This window comes from Oculina patagonica, chromosome 11, assembly GCF_052425735.1.
Source record: "Oculina patagonica isolate OP01 chromosome 11, crgOcupat, whole genome shotgun sequence".
Classification (NCBI taxonomy): domain Eukaryota; kingdom Metazoa; phylum Cnidaria; class Anthozoa; order Scleractinia; family Oculinidae; genus Oculina; species Oculina patagonica.
Genome location: NC_135768.1, coordinates 10,305,914 through 10,329,271, shown reverse-complemented (window position 1 = coordinate 10,329,271; position 23,358 = coordinate 10,305,914). Strand labels below are relative to the sequence as shown.

General features: G+C 40.4%; 1 protein-coding gene across 1 annotated transcript; it reads left to right on the top strand.

Annotated features, from left to right (window-relative positions):
* The first annotated feature begins 975 nt into the window (after positions 1-975).
* On the top strand, positions 976-7,570 carry LOC144629625 (uncharacterized). Its single transcript, XM_078487859.1, has 3 exons — positions 976-1,040; positions 6,442-6,896; positions 6,929-7,570. The coding sequence occupies exons 1-2, from the start codon at positions 976-978 to the stop codon at positions 6,863-6,865; spliced, it is 489 nt and encodes a 162-aa protein (XP_078343985.1). The 3' UTR covers positions 6,866-6,896; positions 6,929-7,570.
* Positions 7,571-23,358: the final 15,788 nt, after the last annotated feature.

Below are 23,358 nucleotides of genomic sequence, written 5' to 3'. Positions count from 1 at the left end.
TGGTGTCCATCTACCAATTTTTAACTTCAAATTCAAATTTTAAAATCACATGAAATCTCCCATTTTTCTTATTTCTCTAAATTTTACTAATACTTTGAGAAAAACTATCTTCTACAAAACATCCCCAAAAATTTACAAAACACCGCAAAACATAGATTCATGTTTTGAGCATAGAGTTTTTGGATTGCTTGAAACGCGAACAAAATATTCGCACAAAACCTAAGTTAAGCGGTGGATAAACGGTTTTCAGGTGTACCCTCGCCTTAAGTTCCTAAAGCATATCCGTCACGCTTGCATAGGGGTTATAATTGTCCGCGCAGAATCGAGCTGCCTTTTTCTGAACTCTTTCCAGCTTTTAAATATCCCTCTCGTAGTAGGGATCCCATGCGGCACTTGCATATTCGAGTCTTATACGCCGTTTCTCTTACCGAGAGACTTGAGACTGAGACTGTTGATACGTGTTGATCCCATTCCAGTTTGCTTGTTAACGTAATTCCTAGATAGGCTAATGCTCAGTCAATTTCAGCAGTGTCATCCCCCGGGGCAATAGTGGAGCATTTTCCAATAATGGCCATCCCGGGGTCGGGCATTAGCCTTCCATCCTATTCCAACTACCCTGGAGCATTTGACTATCTCCCTTTTTTTTCACCAATTTATCGATAAATATCATAATTTTTTTTTCTAACACGTCTACATAAGACATGAATGGTACGCTAGACCTGCAGAATGAGCAGGAAAATAAACATGTTTGAGCCGCTACCCCCGGGGCATTAGAACAGCTAGATTGTACAGTGATTGTCCCGGTAGTAGGGCATTTTGTCTGTTGGCCATGGTTTCCAAAAAATCCTTATTCCCGGGGGTCGTCCCGCAAATATATAATGCAACTCTGTGAGTAACTTGTCAACTTGCAAAAAAATTGTATGATACACGCGTTGTTTAATTTACCCCGCAGTTAGCTTGATCAGGAAATTTAGAATGGTTAACACACCAGAGTTTAAATACGGTTCAGAGAAATGGAAAAGTCGGGAAACAATCTCACAGTAAGTTGCTTTACAAAGCGTTTGATGTCAAAACGAGTGATGCCCTGCGAGTCGAGTCTGCTCGCAGGGTACTCAAATGAGCGATTTTCACGAGGGAGGAAAACCGGAAAACCCGGAAAAAAACTCTCGGAGCAAGGACGAGAACCAACAAGGCGGTCTGAATGGGGGTACCTCAATTTGGTTCTGTAACATGAAACAGTAAAAACTCGTTAAATATATTACCAAAAATCGCTGTTTTACAAAGAAGTGCTTGTAGATGATATTAGTGTCGTCGAGGACGCCAAAATCCCTGTGTCGAAAGATTGGTCTTGAATTTTTTTGAAAAAATATTCTCTTTTTACAAACCTATACAACATTTATATATATCAAGAAAAACGTTCGTTAGACGTCCTCGAGAGCCGGTGAACATCATGGCCATTGAAACAGTCCAGAAATTTGATGACCTCGAGGGCCACTTGCAATGAACGCTTTAATTATCAGCTGTCTTTTCCTTATTCGATTTATAAATAATTACGACTCCTGCTTTTTTTAATTAAACCCTTTAATCCATTTCCTTACTCTGTAATCATTATTTGGAATGAAAAATATATACACGGATATTTGTCATAATAGTTCCATCAGTTTCAAGCGCGATGACCCTTTCCCTTTCACCCAAGACATTTCTCGCGCATTTTACGGGTTGTCGTTTCCGATCGACCGTGGGGCGTTTACCCGAAATGGGCTGTCCCGGGTGGGCCATTTGATCAGTACTTTAGAAGTGGGAGGCGCGGTGGCCTAATGGTTAGCGCGCTCGCCTCCGAGTCGAACGGCCCGGGTTCGAGGCCTGGCCGGGGCGCTAGCGTTGTGTTCTTGGGCAAGACACTTTACTCTCACAGTGCCCCTCTCCACCCAGGGGTATGAATGGGTACCGGCGAATTTACTGCTGGGGGTAACCCTGCGATGGACTAGCATCCCATCCAGGGGGGAGTAGCAATACTCTCAGTCGCTTAATGCTATGGAAACCGGTATAAGCTCCGGCCTGTATGGGCCACTAGGCTCGAAGCAAACTTTACTTTTACTTTTAGAAACACATGCCTGATATTTTACATCGAAAGGATTAACGTGACATTGAAGAGCCGACGCAGGTATGCATTTCCCTTTCTTAGATTTGACCCATTTGAAACTACGTGGTAGCTTGCGTTAAGGCTTTCCACAAGTTGCTCGAGATTTCCCAAAAAGTTGCCCGTAATTTCTCAAAAAGTTGCTCAAAAGTTGCTCAAAAAATCCAAAAAAGTTGCTTTGTTTAATAAAAGTTGCTCGAAAGTTGCCCTCAAAAAATCCAAAACGCTGTTTCTAATTAAGAAAATGTCTCTTTATATATGCTAATAATGTAATAATAAATAAGTTAAGGTAAGATTTCAAAGCAGTTTTATGTAATTATACAACAAAAGAAGTATCTAAATAACATTATAAGGGGAAAATTTTTAAATAACAAGAATTTCTTTAACTGAGAAAAATCGTGAAGATATCGATGACGTCATATTTGCTGACGAGTTTTGTGATGTTTTAACGCAAAATGAGCCGAAAGTACTAGTTTAAACGTCTTTAGATGTTTCTCGAAAATCTTCGGCAAACTTCGTATATCTTCGGAAACGTTCGCATGGCCTTTGAACAACACTCTTATAATAATCGGAGATCTTCGGTTTAGAAATTGCTCAAAATGCAACAAGTTGCTCGAGAGGAAAGAAGTTGCTCGAAGGGGAAAAAGTTGCTCCAAATATGAAAAGTTGCCAAAAAGTTGCCGAGCAACTTGTGGAAAGCCCTAGCTTGCGATGCGTTCATTCTACCGTTGATTTATTTATGCTAGTTTTTTTTTTCGGCATAATTTAACTCAACACACATGTTTTGGGCATTTTTTAAAGAAATAATTGCTAGCAAAATTTAGCATTTTCCCCCCAATTTTATCTACGGTTTTGTTGTCAAAAGCACAACTTTGCTTGTTTTTGGTGTTCTCGAGAGTAAAGTTTTTATGAGTCATATGAGTTAATGAGTCAAATCTTATATTAGAGTAAATTGTTTTGAAAATAGTGCTGCCCTTACTAGAGATATGAAGAACACACCTGAGTGTATTGTTGAGTTATATAAGTACGCGGGAATTCTTAAGAACACGAGAGAAGTGCATAGAGAAGCACGATGCGAAGCCTCTTACTTCTCGAGTGTTCTTAAAAATTCCCAAGTGCTTATAATGAGGTCGAACTGACTAATCATAGCGCGCAATTTCTCGGACATTTTGTAATAACAAATAAAAGCTAACCGCAAGCAAACCAGAGTTGAACTACTCGTAAGCAAAGTAGAGTGCTCCTAAGCCTACTTGTGTAAAAGGAAACTGTGGTTCAATAGATAATAACCCTAATCTGTCTAAAAACCACCTTGACTTATTGAATCATGACTCATAGACTCATTTGACTCATTAAACAGGGGACCCCTGTTCTAACACTTCTAAAGACGTTTACGAAACTACAATTCTCCATCATCTCCACACAAGTGCTGTCATTCATTATAGTCAATAGACCATATTCGTATTCTCGGTATTGGACTGGAACTAGCTTGCAATGGAGGCTGATGCGGGGAAATATTGTTAAAAAGAGATTCACGTCATTTGCAATTGCATGGTCTATTGTGACTTGAGAGAAGCCCAGCCGGTTAGCGGTTAATTTTTTCAGAGGTTAGGACAAATAAACAAAGAGCTAAAACGTCGTGTTATATCTATACAGACAAATTTTGTTTTAAAAAGAAACAGATGTTTATCACTTTATTCAGTTAACGAAAAACACTCGTGATGCATTATTTTGTATGTATTTCTTCGAAATAAAACAAGGCGTTTTTCGAACCAAAGGACCATAATTTTGAAAAAGTGAGCAAAATTTGAGATTTTTTTGGACAAAAAACGAGCATTGCTAGCAGCATAAAATGCTAAGTTTTACAAGCATTATCGATAGGGCCTATAGGGACAGGAGGGAAGAATACTAATTAAGTGAGAAACAGCTAACCTGGAATACCTTCTGAACTAATTAAAAAGTTCATCCCAAGTCAATTTTAGCGAAAAAATTAGCGTGCAAGAACAGTCGATTACCGGCCACTGTTTCATTTCGGAGGGAAAACCGAGCAGTTGAAAAGCGTGAGACAACCCAGACAAAAAAAACTTAAAGAAATTGATTAGTTTTTCAGTCATAAAAAAGAGCAAAGTTAAATAGAAGAACGTCAAAGATTCAGCGTTGACAATGGGGATCTAAAGTAGATCGTCGCTTTACCGTTTATTAGAATTGTCTCTCTTTTGTGCCCCAACTGCACGCTGTTCTACGCGTCACAATGGCACTCAAAGTTATATAAAACATTCTCGTTTATTTGACAGTTTCTTTTGTCGTTGAAAACAGCCAATATAAATCTAATTTCCTCAAGAAACGGTTCTCAAGATTTTATCAGACACAGAAAATATGTATTAATATTGGAAAACCTTTCCCACAAACATCGTAAATTGCTTTTGATTTTTGTTTCACATCTTTGGTACAAATGGCCTTTTGTTTTTTCCATGCTAATTTCTATAATAAGACTGTTTTGTTTTCCATGAAAACGAGCTTAATAAAACAGTGAAATGAAACAAATTAATCAGCATTTCTACAACGGAGCAAAAGTTTGGAAAGTACTGATAAAATGCATAATTTCTGACTCAAGTTCGAAGGAAACTTTCCTTTTCTAAATATCTAACTTTAATTAAAAACAGTCCTTTATACATGTACTATGAATTTTCTCACAAAGAAACAAAAGACTTAGCTAAAAAGGAGATGTTAGTCAAATAAACGTCGAAAATGACATGCTTCATACTAGAAAATTAATCTGCACTATTATCTTTTAAATACGCATAATCGCAATTAATTTGATCAGGATATTACAGATCTTGTTAATTCTATAAAAAAGTCAAAATCTATGCGACAAAAATAGACTGCAAATTAATTTATTTTATTGAATATAATCGCTGCAAGAGATTAATTTTTACTGCGATGAATGTGATCAATATCGTATAATATTTCAAACTTGCCCTTCAAAAATCAATATTTGCTAATGCGAAGGACAGCAGTCATGGAAAATGCCTCCTAAATTATCTGGATAATTAATCGCTTTCATTCTCATAATGAGAAACTTCTTTTTATATGCCTATTGAACATAGCCAAGAAAGGTAGAATTTCTCCGGAAATCTCTTATGAAATATCTTTATCCATTAAACGATTTTAATTTAAAATATGCTACTTTTCAAATACGGAAATGGTTCAAGCTCCTTTCTTTGATGAAAACTCATTTTAATGCCAGCCTAATGTCGCACGCGTTTTCAAACAGCTTGGATAAATATTGTCTTTTTGAATAATTGCTTTTTAGAAAGCAACTCTGTAGAACAGTATAAAGAAGCGCAGATCTGAAACTGAACTTGTGGGATCACGGCTTTCCCAGAAATTCGAAGAGACAAAACTAACGCATTTCTTGTCGCTGCGAGGACGAACTTGATTTTTACGTTAAACTGACTAAGGTAAGAATCTGCTGGCGTTTTATTTTGAAAATTTTCAAAAATCCAATTTATAGCAATTAAGACCCTCTTTGTCTCCTTGGCGAGTGTTTTCTCTCTTTGAAAAATCTTCTCGCATTTTGTAGATGCAATCATGATTTTTTGATTTCATTTTAGATAATTTTAGTAAATAAGTTTTCAGAATACAGTTGTTATTAGTTGCTTATTGCCTTTTCAACTTTTGCTCCCCCTTTTTGCAAAAATCCTCTATTGGGAATAGCGTTGTTTCAACATTCACCTTCGAAAGCTATTTGCCCTCGGTTTAAACTAAGAACTTTTTTTATTCTTCAAAAGCCGATTAACGCACCTTTGAGATAATCGGTTCTGAAATAGCCTTTAAATTCAAAATACAACCCAAACGAACGTTAACCCTTTCGATCGTGATCGTTAGCTTTTCGTCAAGACTGAAATGGTCTTAGGCCCAGTCCGCACTGAATCAGGTAAATTTGAAAACGCATCTTTTTTCCCCGGTTAGGCCAACCGTCCACACTGAAACGGCGTTTTCGGTCACCGAAAACGAAGCTTTTCAAAGACGCTCACCAATAAACTGTATCGTTTTCAAATTTACCCAGGTTAATGTGGACGGAAAACATTTTACGCGGTGTTTTCAAATTTCTCCGTTTTCGAGATTAACCCGGGCCAGTGTGGACGAGGCCTTAGTTTGTTACCGGGCAACTCAGTTCTTGCCTATACAGCGCTAGCCTTGGACTAATCCTTTATATATATATATATATATATATATATATTTTTGTTTTTTAGATGAGGATTTTCCCCTGTGCAGTCCTTTTTCTTTGCGCTGCTTCCCAGTCCTTTGTCTATTCTTCCGTTTCACAAGCCGAGAGCAGGCCTAGAAAAGAGGGCGCACTGGAAACTAAGCGATTCGTTCCTCAAGCCGAGCGCCCTGGCAAAAGGCCCTTTTTCGACAGTTTGTTTGATCCTCAAGCAGAACGGCCTGGAAAAAGGCCCCCCACAAACCCGCATTTCGGATAAATTGTTTGATCCACAAGCCGAACAAGATCAAGATGTCTGCATGTGGCGGTGTCAAGATTGGTGCAGAAAGCGCTGCAGAAAATCAAGCAACGAAGAATGCCTCGATAGCTGTCTAAACAGACGTGGATATCGATGGAGAAAGTGCATCAGAAAATGCGAGAGAGGAGATCTTGATCGCCCTGGAGGAGAAGGCGAGGAAGAAGAGGAGGAGGAGGAGGAGGAGGAAGAGGAAGAATACTAAACAGACTGAAATGTGTGTGATAAATTCAAATGTTAAAACCAAAACCAAAACGTCTGTATTAAGTTTATCTGTGTTAAATCTTACTTTTTCGGGTCGCGGTTACTTCCGGGGTTAAAGGGACTCAGTGTCACGGCTGAGTTACGTTTATTTTATCACGTTTTGCTAAATACTCGCTTTGTAACCTAATGGTTGCAAAGAAATTACAATTTAAAATTTGAAGCAAACGAGACCAACTTTGAAAACTGTTCAGCCCAACAATATTTCAAAAACCCATATCGCAATCCGTATCAATCTTTGTCACTTTTGGCCATCCATGCCTTATTTTGTTTTTTTCCGTGTTATTGAAATGTTCTTTTACTGTTTTAAGAGGTTATTTTCATATATCACCGAATTTGATGGCCATTTCCCATGCCTAAATTTGGCTAAAATCTGCGTGACATAGTCCCTTTAAATCCATCCCGTAAATTTGACCGAACCGCGACACACAGCAATGAGTTTTATCCAGCTTATAAGAAAAAAGTGTTTTGTATTGATATTAATCACTTTATTCAATATAACGTAATTAAAAATTGAGCTTAAAAGTTTCCGAAGAAGTCAAATGATCGCTTTAAAGTGTTTAAACAAAATCATTAAACTTTGTGTTTTGTTTTTCACTTCGTGTAACGAGTACCACCTATGTAATAAAACTGTAGTTTGAACATGGAACCTCTTGTGTAAATCTTCGCTATCTATACTCCTGCGCGTATGTTCTCAACAAAAGAGTTTTTAGGCGTGTTTAAAGGGTGTCGAGTTGAACGAGCTAGTCAAGAACAATGGTATCGTCTAAGTTTTGTGAAGAATAATTCAAAATATCATATGAATTTACCGAACTCAGCCCATAGTGTTTGAGTATCAGACGCTATTCTGCGCCATATTGTAGAATACGGTACCATAACTCTACAAGAATATTAATAATCCCTGGGCTTATATTAATATTTTGCTCAACGCCCCTTCAAGTGGGATTTTATGCGGAGGACTTCTTCTTGGAAAGAATTTTATTTTGTTTTATATGTGGAAGGGATTCTGATAAGTAAGTGTTTTCTAGGTTAGGGGCTCATTTCGCGAAGTTCCCGAAACGTTTTGGCACCCGGAAAGCCATAGCAAAATCTCAAACCTTATGCAGAGAGCTGACTTCTATTCACACATTTTAAAATGACAATAACGTGAAGATAGGAGGCCACGAAGTTTGCCTTTGCATTGAAGGCTGCCATAAGCGATATCGGAGTTTTGAAAAAACACACATGCGTCGATCGGAATAAAATCGAATATTCATATGCGGGAACAAAGAAAAGATCATGAATTATTATCTTGTTTGATTAACCCTATTTTGCATATACCAGAAGATCGAGGCGATCATATGAGAACCCCATGATCGCTTCCAATCGCTTGGATCGCCTACGATCGTCTCAGTATTTGCAAACGATCGATGCGATAGAAACGATCGGGGCGATCATATGAGAACCAGCCTATAGAACACGGGCGATCGAAGCGATCACGATCGCCCCGATCGTCGCAGACGTCTCTGTTATGTTCTCATATGATCGCCCCGATCGCAAACAAACTTTTTGAAGCGACAGAGGCGACAGAGACGATCGGGGCGATCATATGAGAACCAGCCTTAACAGAATTGTTAAAAATTAATTTCAATTGCTTTAAAAATTTTAAAGTTAATTTTCATTGTTATAAAACATATTTTAAGGTCCTAGGACCATTCTGGGATTAAAAAGTAATCTTGCTCATTTTATTCTAAATATATATTTTGCAACTAATTCCTACGAGGCGTAAACGTTTTGTGTCAAATTTTCCTTGGCCGAACTTCTTGGCTTGGTCGTTGCGGTTAACATATTTTACGTCTAACGGTTGTTAACGGCTAAATGTTTGGCCATATTATGACTAACGGTTAACCCCATTGAGACCTTCTAAAAATGGCTTTGCAGGCCCAAACGTTACCGGGACTTTCGAGAGGCCAGGTCTGTTTTAGGTGCATACAAGAATACCCCATGGTAAAACTTTCTAAACGTAACGATGCGTTACGAGACCCTGACCTTGCTTAGAATTCTGTGTAGAAGGACAACGCCCTCAATCTTACTGAATAAAGGTCCTATTTAGGACAATGAAAACATCTACACTCGCTTGTTTAACACAGGTGTTTTTATTGGCAATTGTAATTTCATTGAGTTGGACCTATTGTTACTTAACGTACCGTACGTGATCACAAAAAGATTTGCCGACTGCTAAGTACTAGACGGCAGTCTTGCCATACCCTGTCTTGGAGTGGTCCATACACTGATCGTTTGAAATTGTATACGCTGGAAAATATATACCCTGCTCAGGGCGGATAGGCCAAAAACCATTCCGTATCCAGCAGCACGTCCCCATATAATGAAGTACCGCCTCACCCCCGGTCCCCAGGGGAGAGAAGCAGCTGTGTTCGTCGAAGGTTAATTGCACGGGTCACTAATTTTCAATATTCTTTGTTCACCATCTTTAATTAAGAACTTCGATATGTTAGTAGGGCTAGTAGTCATTGTGGAATACCACGCTTTTTTGCACCTGTGTTTGAAGCATTACTTGATTTGAAGACTTGCCAGCTAGAGATATAAAGTTTTATGAGAATTTATTTGTAATAGATGTTCTTGCATAGAAGCGTCCTTCATCGCCATGTTTAGGAGAATCCATTGATACAGTCTTAATCAACTGAAATACGACATAACATGTTACTGTTTACATTGATTTCTTTGCTATTGAAACCCAGTTCTTGATTTCAATTTGTTTTCAATAAAATCCTTGAGATCCCTTTGAATTAGAACTTGTATCCTCTTGAATAACTACGAAGCGTGTCTGTTACAAGCAAAAAGTGTTGTTATTTTTCCCGCCTCTTGAAGTCGAGGCGATAGCTGAGAAGATGGAAATTTATGCACGCAATGCAAATGACACACGCACTGAAAGTTTTCTTTCCTTGCATAGACTTTGTAAAGGTTTATTAATGCTCCAAGTTCATGAAATGCCCTAAATATTCTGAAACCCGATTGGCAATGTTGCTTGTTTTGCAGTTCCGGACACAAAATCACCCCCACCCCCTGACAGGTAGGAGAATGCATTAATGAACAGTACGTGGGTGTCTGTAGGGAAGTTAGCAAGATGTCGCTGCTATACAAGGTCATATAATGGAACTCCGTCTGCTGGCACTTCGTTAATAAAAACGCCTTTACTACTTATTTTCAAACTTGACAAAGATGCATGAAATGACATTTAGACGTTATTCAATTTTTTTTATCGCTAATTTTCATACTACAAAGACGTTATTACCGAGACGTACTTTATCACTGCATCACTGAATGGTCTCTTTGTTTGGCTCGTACTAAGCTTCTGGTGGCTGGTTTGACGGGGAACTGCACTAAAGCTGTCATGCTGTGATGTATCTGCTGCCAAATAAAACGGTTGCACTCGATGGTCGCTCGTGACGTGTGAACCACCGACTCCCACATTTTGCAAAAGAAAAAGTGTTAACGGAACACCAAAAAACTTTTCTGCGTCGAAAGATCCCAATTTCATTCGAAGTCGCGCCGATTTTTTTGATCATCTCAGCTTTCTTGCTACCTGTCAATGCGTGGGTTCCAAAAGGGGTCAAAGCAATAATAAATTGATTCGTTTAGGTTGCTCTTCCATTGGTACTTAGCAGGTTGTAAGATTCGGTGTCGGATTCAGTTGCAATTTAGAATTCACTCCTTGATTTGAACTGAACATTCAATACATCTGATTATTTCGTGGAAAGATAATCTATTTTGCAGTAATCAAGGTATGTACAATGATCAATGATCATGAACTGCGGTTCACATTCTGAAACTTTGTATGCTTTATGCAAACATATTTAATTTCATGAAAAGTGGCGCCCGAATATAAAACAAAAGGATCATAATTGAAAAATCGTTCGTGCATTTCGATTATAGGCGTCAACAGTTAACACTATTTACGAATGTGAGAATATTGCCCGATTGTCTCGCACTCAGAGAGATGTTTGAGTAAAAACTTTTGTAATTAGCTTCCTGAACTAGTCATTGAACTGAAGTTACAATTTTGTCTTCAGCCACCTGACACCGGGTTAACGAGCAGTTCAATGTGAAATTGTTTATTTAGAATCAGTAAGACAGTTACCTGATTACAATGAGTCATACAATGAGTCATAAAATATCCTGATATACAAATCCAGCTGAGATTACAACGCAAATAACCATCGGATCAAGTTAGTAGATCAAGCCGTTTAACACTTTATAAACGAGACGAAAACTAGGGCGAGTCTCAGGACTCGTGGTCGCGTGTGGGAAAGTTACTGGGCATGGGGACAAATCTTTGTTTTGTCCCCAATAACAGTCCCACAAGCCACTACGAGATAAGACTCGCTCCAGTTTTCATCGCGTTTCTACCAGCAAACAACAAAAAATCTACCCATCAAGTTCACGTCTCCCTAAGTGGCGAATGAAAGCTTGAAAGTTGTATCACGCCAAGTACGAAGGTCCACGCCACTCGACCTTGGGGAAGAGCTTCAGAATAATCGTGACGCCCCTTCCAGCAAAAAAAATCAGAAAAAGCAAAACAAAACACAAGCATAAAACGAGCGAGCAACTGAGCAAAAGGAGCAACGTAACAATTAAAAATAGAAATTGCGCAGAATATCGCTTAAGTAATATTTCCGGCCCGAGGGGAATCCCATATCAAACAGACGGTGATGCTTGTCGGGAATTTTGAATTGAACCTTCAATAAAGTCTTCCGTTTTATTTATGGCCCGTTGGGACCTCTCGCTTAACTCGTCAGGACGACTTGTGGCAAGACTTGTGCAGCACAAAACGAGACCTTGACGGCTAAAAAAATTGGCATTTTCCCGGAACATCCTAAGTGGGACAAAAATCCGAAATTTACACTCCTAAACAAGCATTCCCCCGGCGGATTAGCCAACGTGGCCGTCTCCGAATTGGCCAGGTCAGATGTTAATCAGGAAGATTGAGCAGGACGATTGTTTTTTTTTTCCGCTTTGTCAACGAAATACATTCTCGCAAATCTGTTATGTACAGATGACGGATAACAATGACGTTCTAAAGATATATGAGCATCGTGCGAATTTGTTCATGATCAATAGTGATGATCAATATTTGCCCAAAGCGGAAGGACTAAGATGTCAGTTGCAATACCCGAGCCTTTCTCATTGCCATCAAAATCAAATTTTGACCAAATTTTTGCTCCGAAATAAGCGCTCCCCCGATTTCTCCCTCAAAAAAAAAAAAAAAAAAAAATCAGACACAAAGATCCTTCCCATGATAAGCCCTCCGGAATACGCCCATGGGCTTATAATTAAATCACTTTATGTATTTGCTTTATATTTTATTTAACTTAATTTACCTATATTCCGATGTTTGTCTCTTTTTCTTGATCGTTTTTTGTTTCTTTTCGTGTTTTTTTTTTATTTTTTTTTGTGTCCTTCTAAACTAATGCATTTCAAATTTAAAGTTTGTGCACTGCACTGTATTGTACTATTAACATAAAATTATTGTACTATAAACGTCTTGTAAGTCTTGTAGGTACTGTGTCCTTGTAAATATTGTAAGTAAATGTTTTGCAATATCAATAAATAATAATAAAAAAATACATTAAGATTAAAGAAAGATGTCAAAGATTGAACTTGTTCCCAGCCGACTCCCAGCCTAGTCCCTAGGCGTTCTCCCTTGTGCCGTTGACCGCGCGAAGTCTGCTTGATGTAACGGCACACGGAAAGGTCCAGGTGAGCGAAGAACGCCTGGAGACTAGGCTGACTTGTTAATTCCGATTATTACACCTCTATTATAAAACTAGCTTTGTGTTTTATGTCGTCAGAGTATGCTCAAGGACTTGTGATGATTTTTAACGACGATATGACTTAATTTGGGTTTCATATCGTCATGTTCAGAGAATTTTACCATGCGAGAAATCCTCCCCGATCTGTTCGAGCGAAGAGCTCGTAGTAAGTCGTTTTCTTTTTATTATTTTCAGATGGCTGATCTAACTACCAAGAAATTATATATTCCTCTGCTACTTTGGCTTGTAGCTCTAGCGACACTGTATAACTCAAGACCCATCTCCGCCACCAGACGCCACAGAGCCCCATCAGTGATGGACCCTTGTCCCACAACATGCCAATTTAAAACTTTGATTCCTTGCCTTCAGAAATGCAATGACGAAAATAAGCCACCGACTGACAAGTACATCATATGTCAGCAAGAATGTCAAAAGAAATTCCACAAGTGCATCGACGACTGTCACAAAAGAATCAACAAGGAGAACAAAAAACTGAGGAACTGAAGACCTAGCTAGAAGCAGGCTGGCAATAAATTTGAGAAAGAGGACGACACATTTGATTTTTAACAAGACACGCGTCGATGACCATCTTTAAACTAGGCACACACTAGGGGACTAGTCGCAGGGAATGGTCACAAGGACTTAATCCCTTAGTGTGTACACACTAGAAAATTGACCGATTTGTGGGACTGTTGGTCCGTGCGACTAGTCCCAGAAATTATCCTGCTTAATTCGTGGGACTAGTCGCAGGTACCAAAAATGTGATCCCTGCGTCAAGAATTTTGATGCAAAGTACGAGTACACACTAGGGGACTGGTCCCCCGAGAGCAAGTCTCTGCGACAAGTCCCTATGACTTGTCCCCTAGTGTGTGCCGACCTTTAACGACCTCTTTAGCTACGTATGCAAATTTCCCATTTCAGACCATGTGTTGTTCTCCAGAGAATTGTTCCTTTGTCTATCTGGAAATTGTTACTTCATTTCTTCGTGAATTTGTTTGTATTTGGAAGAGATAATTCTCAAGGGTAACATCACATGGTCTGAAATGGGATAACAAACAAACGAAGGTAAAGAGGTCTAGAGCAGTTTTCAATTGAGTGACGCCCAAACCAGCTCCGGCCTCACGGGACACAGACATCCAGTGAACCAATCAAACTCGAAGCATACATGTACTGGCACGGCGCAGGAAAACGTGCGCGAGCGAGTCACGATTGGTTTTGGTTTTATTCTGATTGGCTGAGAAAGTGGCGCGAGATTTAAGCCAATCACTAAGCGTAGTAATGCAAAACCAAAGCAAACGCAATTTACTTTCGACACTCAAGTGAAAACCGCTCTATTGTGAGTAATTCACTTACATTAGACCTCTTTAGCTTGGCTGAAGATGGCCTTTTAACGACCGAAACATGCTTTTTTGAACATTTAATGTTTTAATGTGTCGTTCTCTTTTTTCAAAAACTATACTCATAATGGATTTTGTCTGCATGGTACCACTACTAGTAACAAAACCGAGAAATGATCCTTCCTATACTTCAACATCTTCTATCGTTGATGATTCTCTTTATGCTTATGTCACCTGTATGATTGATAATGCATATTCAAAGAAGAAAATTAAACATTGTTAGAGTCCAAATCAATGGTTAACAGATACTCTTGGATTTGAAATGCACCCAGTCTAAAAAGTTGTTGGAAATTTCTTAAAAAGTAAATCAAAAGTTGCTTCAAAATCCAAAAAGTTGCTCGAAAATTGCTCCAAAAGGTCCAAAACGTTGCTTTTGAAGAAGAAAAATTCAGTTCCAGATATTTGCTAATTTCTCTTTAACCAAAAATACTTTTTTTAGTCAATTCATCTTTCGAACTCGGGGATTCTTCAGACATGCAAGGCTCATAACACTAGTCCCTCTGTAAATGTTTGTGTCAACTTGAGCACATAGCAAGAAGTTAAGGGGGGGGGTGGATGGCAATGCCCTCAAACCTTTATTATCAGACCACAGCACAAAATTGAAAAAGGGAGTAAATAATTGAAATAGTAGCTTGACAGAAACTTTACTTAGGCCCAACACAGTCATTAGGCTACAATTACTTCATCTAATGTGATCCAGTGTGGTAGGGGCTCACGTGACTTACCCAGGCCCAAAATGCCACCCTAAGTCTAAATCAAACCCTAACCCCAACAACTCATCCCTAACCTTAACCCATAAGCCTTTAACCTGCAACCCTAATCCAGACACTATTATGGGTTAAGCATAACCCTAGCTTCACCCGTGGTGTCGTAAGTCCTGGTCACGTGACCCCTATTGTTCTCTTTAAAGGTAAAATTTGTAAGAATTGTCATGCAATTTAACTGCAACAGAAATATCAAAATTACGTTTAAAAAATTTGTTGAATTACAACAATCGTGAAGATACCGATGACGACATGTTTGCTGATGACTCTTTAATGCTAAATGATCCGAAAGTTGGAGCGTATTCTGAAATTTTCTCGGAAATCTTCGGCAAATATCGTCAATCTTCAAAGAAGTTTGAAAAATTCTCGGTGAAGGTTTGTAAGGCCTTTGAGCACACTCGGAAAATCATCGGAAATCATGAAATTACAAAAAGTAGCTCAAAATTCCTCATAAAGAAATAAGTAGCTCGAAAACTGAAAAAGTTGCCAAGCATCTTAGGGACAGCATTAACCGAGACTCGTTCCAGAGACCGCGATCCTTTACAGTCAGCGTTTGATCACCGCTGACCGAAAACGCACAGACTCCGGGTTGTTTTTCACAGCGGTCAAGCGCAAAAATTGACGTCACGTCCGATTTACGCCGCCTCGAACTTTTGACTCGAAAGTGAGCAAACTTTTGCAATAAATTGTCAAAGAAATACTACGATGGCCAAAGAAAAAGAGTATTAACGAAATAGTACGGTGAAAGAACAGTTCAAGCTGGGACACTCAGTGCAGATGAATTATCAAATTTCCAATCCATAAGCGGCGTTTAAACCTTAACTTTCCAGAGACGGCGTTAACTTTTGGCTTTAAAGCAAAAGTTTACGGAAAATTTAAGACTTTGTATGGAAAATTTTGGCGGCAATTACACATGAGCTGCGCACGCGCGCTGCGTTTGACCGCTGTGTGGGGTTGTTTGGAGAGAAGCGTAAATTTGGGAAATGGTGCCTCCCCAAAAAACCGAACGCCTGAAACAGGCTACGGGGACTAGGCTGCCAGATGCGTCTATTTTTTTCCCTCGACTATCTGCGCGATCACTGGTGATTATTCAGAACAAGTCTGTCACACTTCACTATGGTAAAGGTTACTCACACTGGACACTTTCGACGATAACAAAACAAAATTTATTTCAAACTGGTACAACAATGTAATTTACAGTGTAGCTGACTACCTTAGAAAACATTCCGTTTATTTGGGTCACGGATGAGGAAAGCAAAACAGTCTTACATTTATATTCCATCCGAAATTTCTGGATTTTTTGGGTCAATGGTAAGAAAACATTGTTTTCGCCTCCTCTTAGAAAATAACGCTGAGTGTCTCTTGAGGTGACTTTCGAGTGGAACTACACTGAGTCTTAATTTTAGCTGGCCATATATATATATATGGACATCATTTGTGCTGCATTTACAGTGCGAGAATTTGATCAAAATAACTTTAATGACCTCTTTAATGTCTTTCTGAAATCACGATGTTTTTGTCTGAAAATATAAAGTTAAGGCATATCAGAATGTGTGCTAGCTGCAGTGACGTATTCGTACAGTATGCCTTATTCGGTGGGTTTATAAATAAAAGACGCGGATATTCTACGAGCTCCGCAAAATGTGAGAAATGTGCAAAATGTCGATCCGCAACTATTATCTGTAAAACTATCGAATAGAGATTCATTTGTTAACAGCAATTTTCTTGTCATTTTCTCCAATATGACAAAGTAGTGTAATACGGAATACTTGAGTATAATAACATCTCATATTTGCGCGTTCTCTTGAACATATATGCTCAAATGACGTAATAGCGGAATGATTAATACTGCAATCAGCTTGAAATCTTGTTACTGGAAGCGATATTAACGCAAATTCCAGTCAAGTGATCTGCAAACAGCAAAGAGATAAGAAAATCAAGTAATCATCATCATCATCATCATCATCATCATCATCATCATCATCATCATCATTAGTCATCATGATCATTATCATCATCATCAGTTGGTAAAGCCGATGAAGCATCACACAAACTGTTTTACCAATAGAAATTAAACATACAAAAAATCCAACACAAAATAAAATCTTAGTCTATCTCTTCTATTTACAACACAGTTAGCGATGAAACTGTAGCTATCTCTGCTGGAAAGTGATTCCAGACTCTGGTAGCTTTTGAGAAGGATAAAAGGGCTTACAACTTCTTTTGTGCTATGAGGGATCTGGAATTTTAACCTTTATGTAAATAAAAGTTCAACAAAATGTAGAACCTTAAATAACTGTAGTTCATTGTGTTATGTTCTTGAGCGGACAATGTACTCTCAAAGTGCCTTTCTCCCCCAGGTGTGTAAATGGGTACTATACCGGCGAACTGAATGCTAGGATAACCATGCGATGGATGAGCATCCCATCCTTGGGGAGTAGAAATACTTTCAGTCACTTAGTGCTTTTTCAAACAAGTGATAAGCACCGGCCTGATGGACCGTTCGGCTTAAGGGAAGGCTTGATCTAAATTACTCGCTTGGCCGGTAAGAACTTAGCTGCATGCAGAAAGTGAAAAATCAAACATACCAATAGGTGGCGCTTCGGTTGGGCCAACACAGATCTTACGCCTTGGGCTCTGTGGAAAAAAGGAAAAAGAAAACTTTGGCGATCATTCAATATAACAAAAAGTTCGGCAAGCAGCGATCCTCGTTACTTTCGCATTTAGCAGGCTTTTTCTGTCATTAACGTCGCAGGGTCACCTCTTTCGGTAGCAATAAAGTGATTTGTGCATGGACTATTAGCAGAAACCCATATGGGTTTCTGCTATTAGCTATAGGATAAACCTATATAATTGCTGTAATAACACAAGGATCAACACGGGTAAACGAACAAGTGTTTACTTTTAAATCTACGTTGCAACTGACAACGAACTAAGATAACAGCATACTAAATAGCTAAGTAGCGTCTCAAGGGAATGCATATACATGCACATATTATAACACCCTCCCTTTTATAAATGAAAAAGGAAAAGAAAACAAAATACGCTTTGCTCTAAACAACTAACAAACGTACGAGCTGACAAATACATAATATGAATTTAGCACGCATTCTAGAGATAAGTACTCGAGCCTAAAGTTCACGCGTTAGAAATATCTAGAGCAGTCTGGCAAAAAACAGTTTATGGCTTTGTAAGCACATAGTCATCCAAGTGCCTAGGTGGCCGTCGTTGGCGCTCGGATCGCCTTAGCACTGGCTTGGGAGACTCTGCAACAGTCGGGGAACCTTCCGGCTGAGCCGGAGACGCATTGCCTGAACTTGACGCAGGCGGAGCAGCTTCTACGGGAACGGCATTCTGCGACCTATCCGACTGTGGCTCCGGGGAAGCAGGTAACTCAACAGGCAAATCATCTGAAAGTGGCGGTGATGGCTCGTTTGTCTTTCGTAAGTGAACACGGTTGCGGCGAACAGTGCTGTGCGGCGTCTCTACCTCATACGATCTCTCGCCCAGCCGATTTCGGACCACTCCTTTTGACCACTCCCGCTTGCCCAGGTGGAAAGGTCTCAGCCTCACGGTTTCTCCTCTTTTCAAAGGCTCCAGATCGACAGCCCCTCTGTTGTAATACCTGGCCTGTCGCTGCTTGCGCTGTTCGAGCTTGGCCTTGCATTGCTTATTATCTGGGATAGCCTGTGGTGCAAGCAAACTGGCCGTCATCGGTAGCAGACTCCTAGTCCTTCTGTTGAAAAGGCGCTGTGTAGGACTCACTTGGACACCGGCAGGTGGGGTGTTGCGATGATCGAGCAAAGCAAGAAAAGCATCCGTTCCACCCACTTTACACTTTCTAAGAATCTTCTTAGCCTCTTTTACTGCACTCTCTGCTTTACCGTTACCCTGACTGTGGTATGGGCTGCTCGTGAGATGTTCAAAGTCCCATTCCTTCGCGAACCTGAGAAAATCACGCGACGTAAATTGTGAGCCGTTATCAGTCACCAGTTGCTCAGGAATGCCGTGCCGCGCAAAATGAGCCTTTAACTTCCTGATGACAGAGGTCGACGATGGAGACCTCAAATGATCCAACTCAAAGAAATCGCTGTAGTAATCCGAGGTTACTAAGTAAGTTTTCCCTTCGAGCTCAAATAAATCGGCTGCAACTCGTTGCCAGGGACGGTTAGGCGTCTCAGGGGACATCATTGTTTCCTTGGGTTGACCGCGCTCATACTCCCGACATGCCTCGCAAGTTGACACATAGTTCTTTATATCAGCCGTCATCCCAGGCCAATACAAACACTCGCGCGCTCTGTTTAAACAGCCATTGACCCCGAGATGTGAGCTGTGAATTCGCTTCAATAACTCGCTTCTAGAAGCTCGCGGAACCACAACTCGCTCTCCCCTAAAGATGAGGCCATCTTGGATAGACATTTCATCACGCATGTTGAAGTAAGGGGAGATAACACTGGGCACTTCACTCTTTTGCTCTGGCCAGCCTTTCTGAATAACACCCTTCAATACTTGAAGAGATTCGTCCGCTTCAGTGTCTCGCTGAATCTACAGGAGCCTTTCTTCCGACACCGGGAGATACTTGATCATATTGATGGTTTCAAACTCTTGCTTGTCATACTCACCGGCTGGAAGGAATGCTCTTGAAAGGGTGTCGGCCAAGAACATGTTGTTGCCCTTCTCATACTTCACCTCCAAGTCGTACTTCTGAAGGCGAATGATCATGCCTTGCAAACGCTTTGGGGCACGATGCAAAGGCTTCTTTAGAATCGATTCCAATGGTTTGTGATCACTGAAAACCACTGTTTTTCTACCAAAGGTGTAGTCGTTAAACTTCTCCACAGCGTACACAATCGCAAGCATTTCCTTCTCAATTTGTGCGTAACGAGACTCTGTTTCCGTTAACGCTCTGCTCGCATAGGCAATGGGATGACCTCCTTGCATTAGGGCTGCGCCAAGACCAGCCAAACTGCTGTCACATTGCACCTCTAGCGCGGCTCGTCTGGCTTGTAGTAGGATAGCACAGGGGCAGATGCAATGAGTTTCTTGACTTCACACCAAGCCCGTTCTTGCGTGTCGGACCAGCACCACTCTACATCCTTATGTGTTAGGTCACGCAGCGGCTTCATCACGTCAGACAAGTTTGGCAGGAAACGGCTGAGGTAATTGGCCATACCATTTAGACGCGACACATCGTCTGGCTTCTCAGGCCGTGGCATTTCAGTAATCGCCTTAACTTTCTGAGGATCTGGCTTCAGGCCTTCTGCTGTCAAAAGATGCCCATGGAAGGGAACTTCTTTGCACTTGTAATCCAACTTCGCGCGGTTGAGTTTTATGCTCTTCACCTGACACCTCTTCATGAAACTCTCCAGGTTGCTGTCATGATCAGCATCATCCGTTCCATAAATAAGCACATCATCAGCAATGCACTTCACACCTGGCAGGCCCAGCAACTCTTGGTGTAAATGTTTCTGAAATATCTCGCTCGATACACACAGACCAAACGGCAAACGAAGTCAGCGGTACCTCCCATGAGGAGTGGCAAAAGTTGTTAACCGACTAGACTCATCGTCAAGCTCCAATTGCCAAAAAGCGGACGCGAGATCAACTTTGGTGAACACACGAGCACCTGCCAAATCGGGAAGCATGTCGTCGAACACGGGAATCTGGTATCTTTCCCTCTTGAGGGCTGCATTCAGCGGCTTAGGATCAATGCAGACCCGTAAATCACCGGACTTCTTGACAGCGACGACAAACTGGCTGACCCATTCAGTTGGCTCATCGACAGGGGCGATGACCTTCAGGTCCTGCAACCTTTGAAGTTCCAACTTGAACTTCTCCCTGACGGAGACGGGCACTTTTCTGGCAGGCAGAATTACTGGTTGAGAAGCTGGGTCTACTTGTAGATGAACCTTGCCAGGAAGCTTTCCAAGGCCATTGTCAAACACATCTGCATATTTGACTACCAGATCATCTTCCAAATTCTCCACAACACTAACAAAGTTTTCCTTGTGCACTGTCAGTAAACCCATTTTCTCAGTAGCATTTAAACCCAGAAGTGGAGTTAGATTTTCCTTGACGACCAAGAACCTCACTTTGTACTTTGTATTGTTCCGAGGATTCACAACTAGCAGAGCACACGTCCCCATCGGCTTGACCCTGGTGCCATTCCACATAACAAGGGATTGGGAACAAGGAGCGAGATCCACACCTCCAACATGTTTGTATGGCAAAATGTTAGCACTAGCTCCACAGTCAACTTGAAATTTAACGGGTTTCTGCTGGACAAGCATTTCAGCAAACACGGCTTTATCCTTCATAGCTTGAACTCTCACAACACTAATTTCTTCCAAGTCTTCATCGCTCTCAATAGCGTAAACCGCGGGATCCTTGCACGCTTTAGCAAAATGGTTCTTTTTCTTGCAACGCTTACACATCTTGCCCCAGGCAGGACACTTCTTTCTTTCTGGAGCATGATCGTAGCCACAAAACTTGCACGAAATTTTCTTTCCCGACCGTCCATCCGGCGTCGGAACTGAAGGCTTCTTATTCTTTGACTTGAGCTGATGAATGTTGTCTACTGGTTCCGAAAGAGATTTCATCTGCAACTCCGTAACTTCTTCGCTGCGACATATGTCAATACACCGATTCAGGGTAAGATCTCTTACTCTCAGCAGCTTCTTTGTAGTTTGCTCGTTTTTGATTCCAAGCACAATTCGATCGCGGATCCCCCCAGACTGTCCCGCAAACAATCACAAAAATTACACGTCTTGGCCAACGTCTTCAACTCGGCGACAAAACTATCCACCGACTCGGTTGGGATCTTGTCCCGCTTGTTAAAGCAGTACCTTTCATAGATCTCATTGACCTCTCCAATACAGTGCTTCTCTACTTTTCCCATCACCACGCGCCAATCATTCCGGTTCTCGGTTTCGGCGTAAGTGAATGTTTTGATAAGCTTCAAAGCATCATCGCCAATCGTGTGTTTGAACATCGCTAGCTGGTATTCTGGGTTCTCTCGATCCAACCTAGAAATAATGAAATAGTTGTTGTACTTTTCCTTCCAAAGTTTCCAGTTTTCGGCGATTTCCTCACTGTGTTTTAAACAGAGAGGTTGAGGCGGTGAAACCTGATGAAACATCGGCGCTTGTGAGGTTTGCGGCTGAGCCGCGGCAGTTGCATCGGCGCTTGAAGCGGATTCTCCTTCACCTCCTGACATCGCAGACGGTTACCGTTGTCAACGATGAATAGAGTTACACACACGCTGCCACCATGTAATAACACAAGGATCAACACGGGTAAACGAACAAGTGTTTACTTTCAAATCTACGTTGCAACTGACAACGAACTAAGATAACAGCATACTAAATAGCTAAGTAGCGTCTCAAGGGAATGCATATACATGCACATATTATAACAATTGCGATAGTCCGACGAAAACCAGTGTTTGTCTTATATAGAGATAAAGGGATAAAAATAATAAAAATAATTAATTTCGGATTAAAGTAATTTATTGTTCTTTGAACAAGAATCGTCAAAAGTAAGATATCATGCACAAGTGGTACGTCCGGTGCCTTGTTTCGCCTGTCATTCTCCATCATTTTTTCTTAAAAAATCACAAAGATCTGGTTACCAACTGCACTGTATTCAGGGTGTGCCGTGTAATTACATTAACCTTGGTAAAACAGACATCGTCGTCCCCCTTTTTTGGAATAAGCTAAGCCCGCCGAGACAAAATCTTAAATGACACACAACAGGAATTCTGCCAGCTTCAGTTCTTGAGAAAATCAAGAAGGCACCGCGAAACCGAAAGCGAGCGCTTTTATGAACAAGTCAGACATAAGAGGAAAAAAGCATATATACTGACCACAGGAATGTTATTGGTTGCTTCATTCTGGTTCTTATGTTGGTTTTGTTTCCTTGGTGATTTTTCCTCCTGGTGATTGTGAATTTTTTCTTCGGGTTTGGTATAATCTTCTGGGATAAAGCTTGCAGCAATATTCCAACTAACATCACTTGTTTTTCCTGAAAGGTGTCAATACGAACAGTTCATTTTTCCTGTCTCGTCCAAGTCTATTTTGAAAAAATTGCTGGAAGCTTATAATCTTCGCACTGTAAAAACAGTTCAAGTTTAAGAAGCTCCTTCCCATTATTCCTCGATTCTTACATTTTCTGATAAGAGAATATTGAGGACGAGTCAATGGTGCAAATAATAACAGTTAGTCATTAAATAATTTTCTCTCTAAAAAAATAAGGCACTGCGTCTGGCAAAATATTTTTGAGGGCACATTGAAAAAGTACTATTATAAGATGCTACAGATAAAAAAAAATATATGTGTTTATAGTGGTCAGGCACTTAGCTTCATATTTCAACGAGATAGCTAGTTTACAGGCATGCCACTGAAACAGAGGAAACAAATAATTTATAAATGAACATAACAAAGTTAAAAACCCCAACTTGCAGGAGGC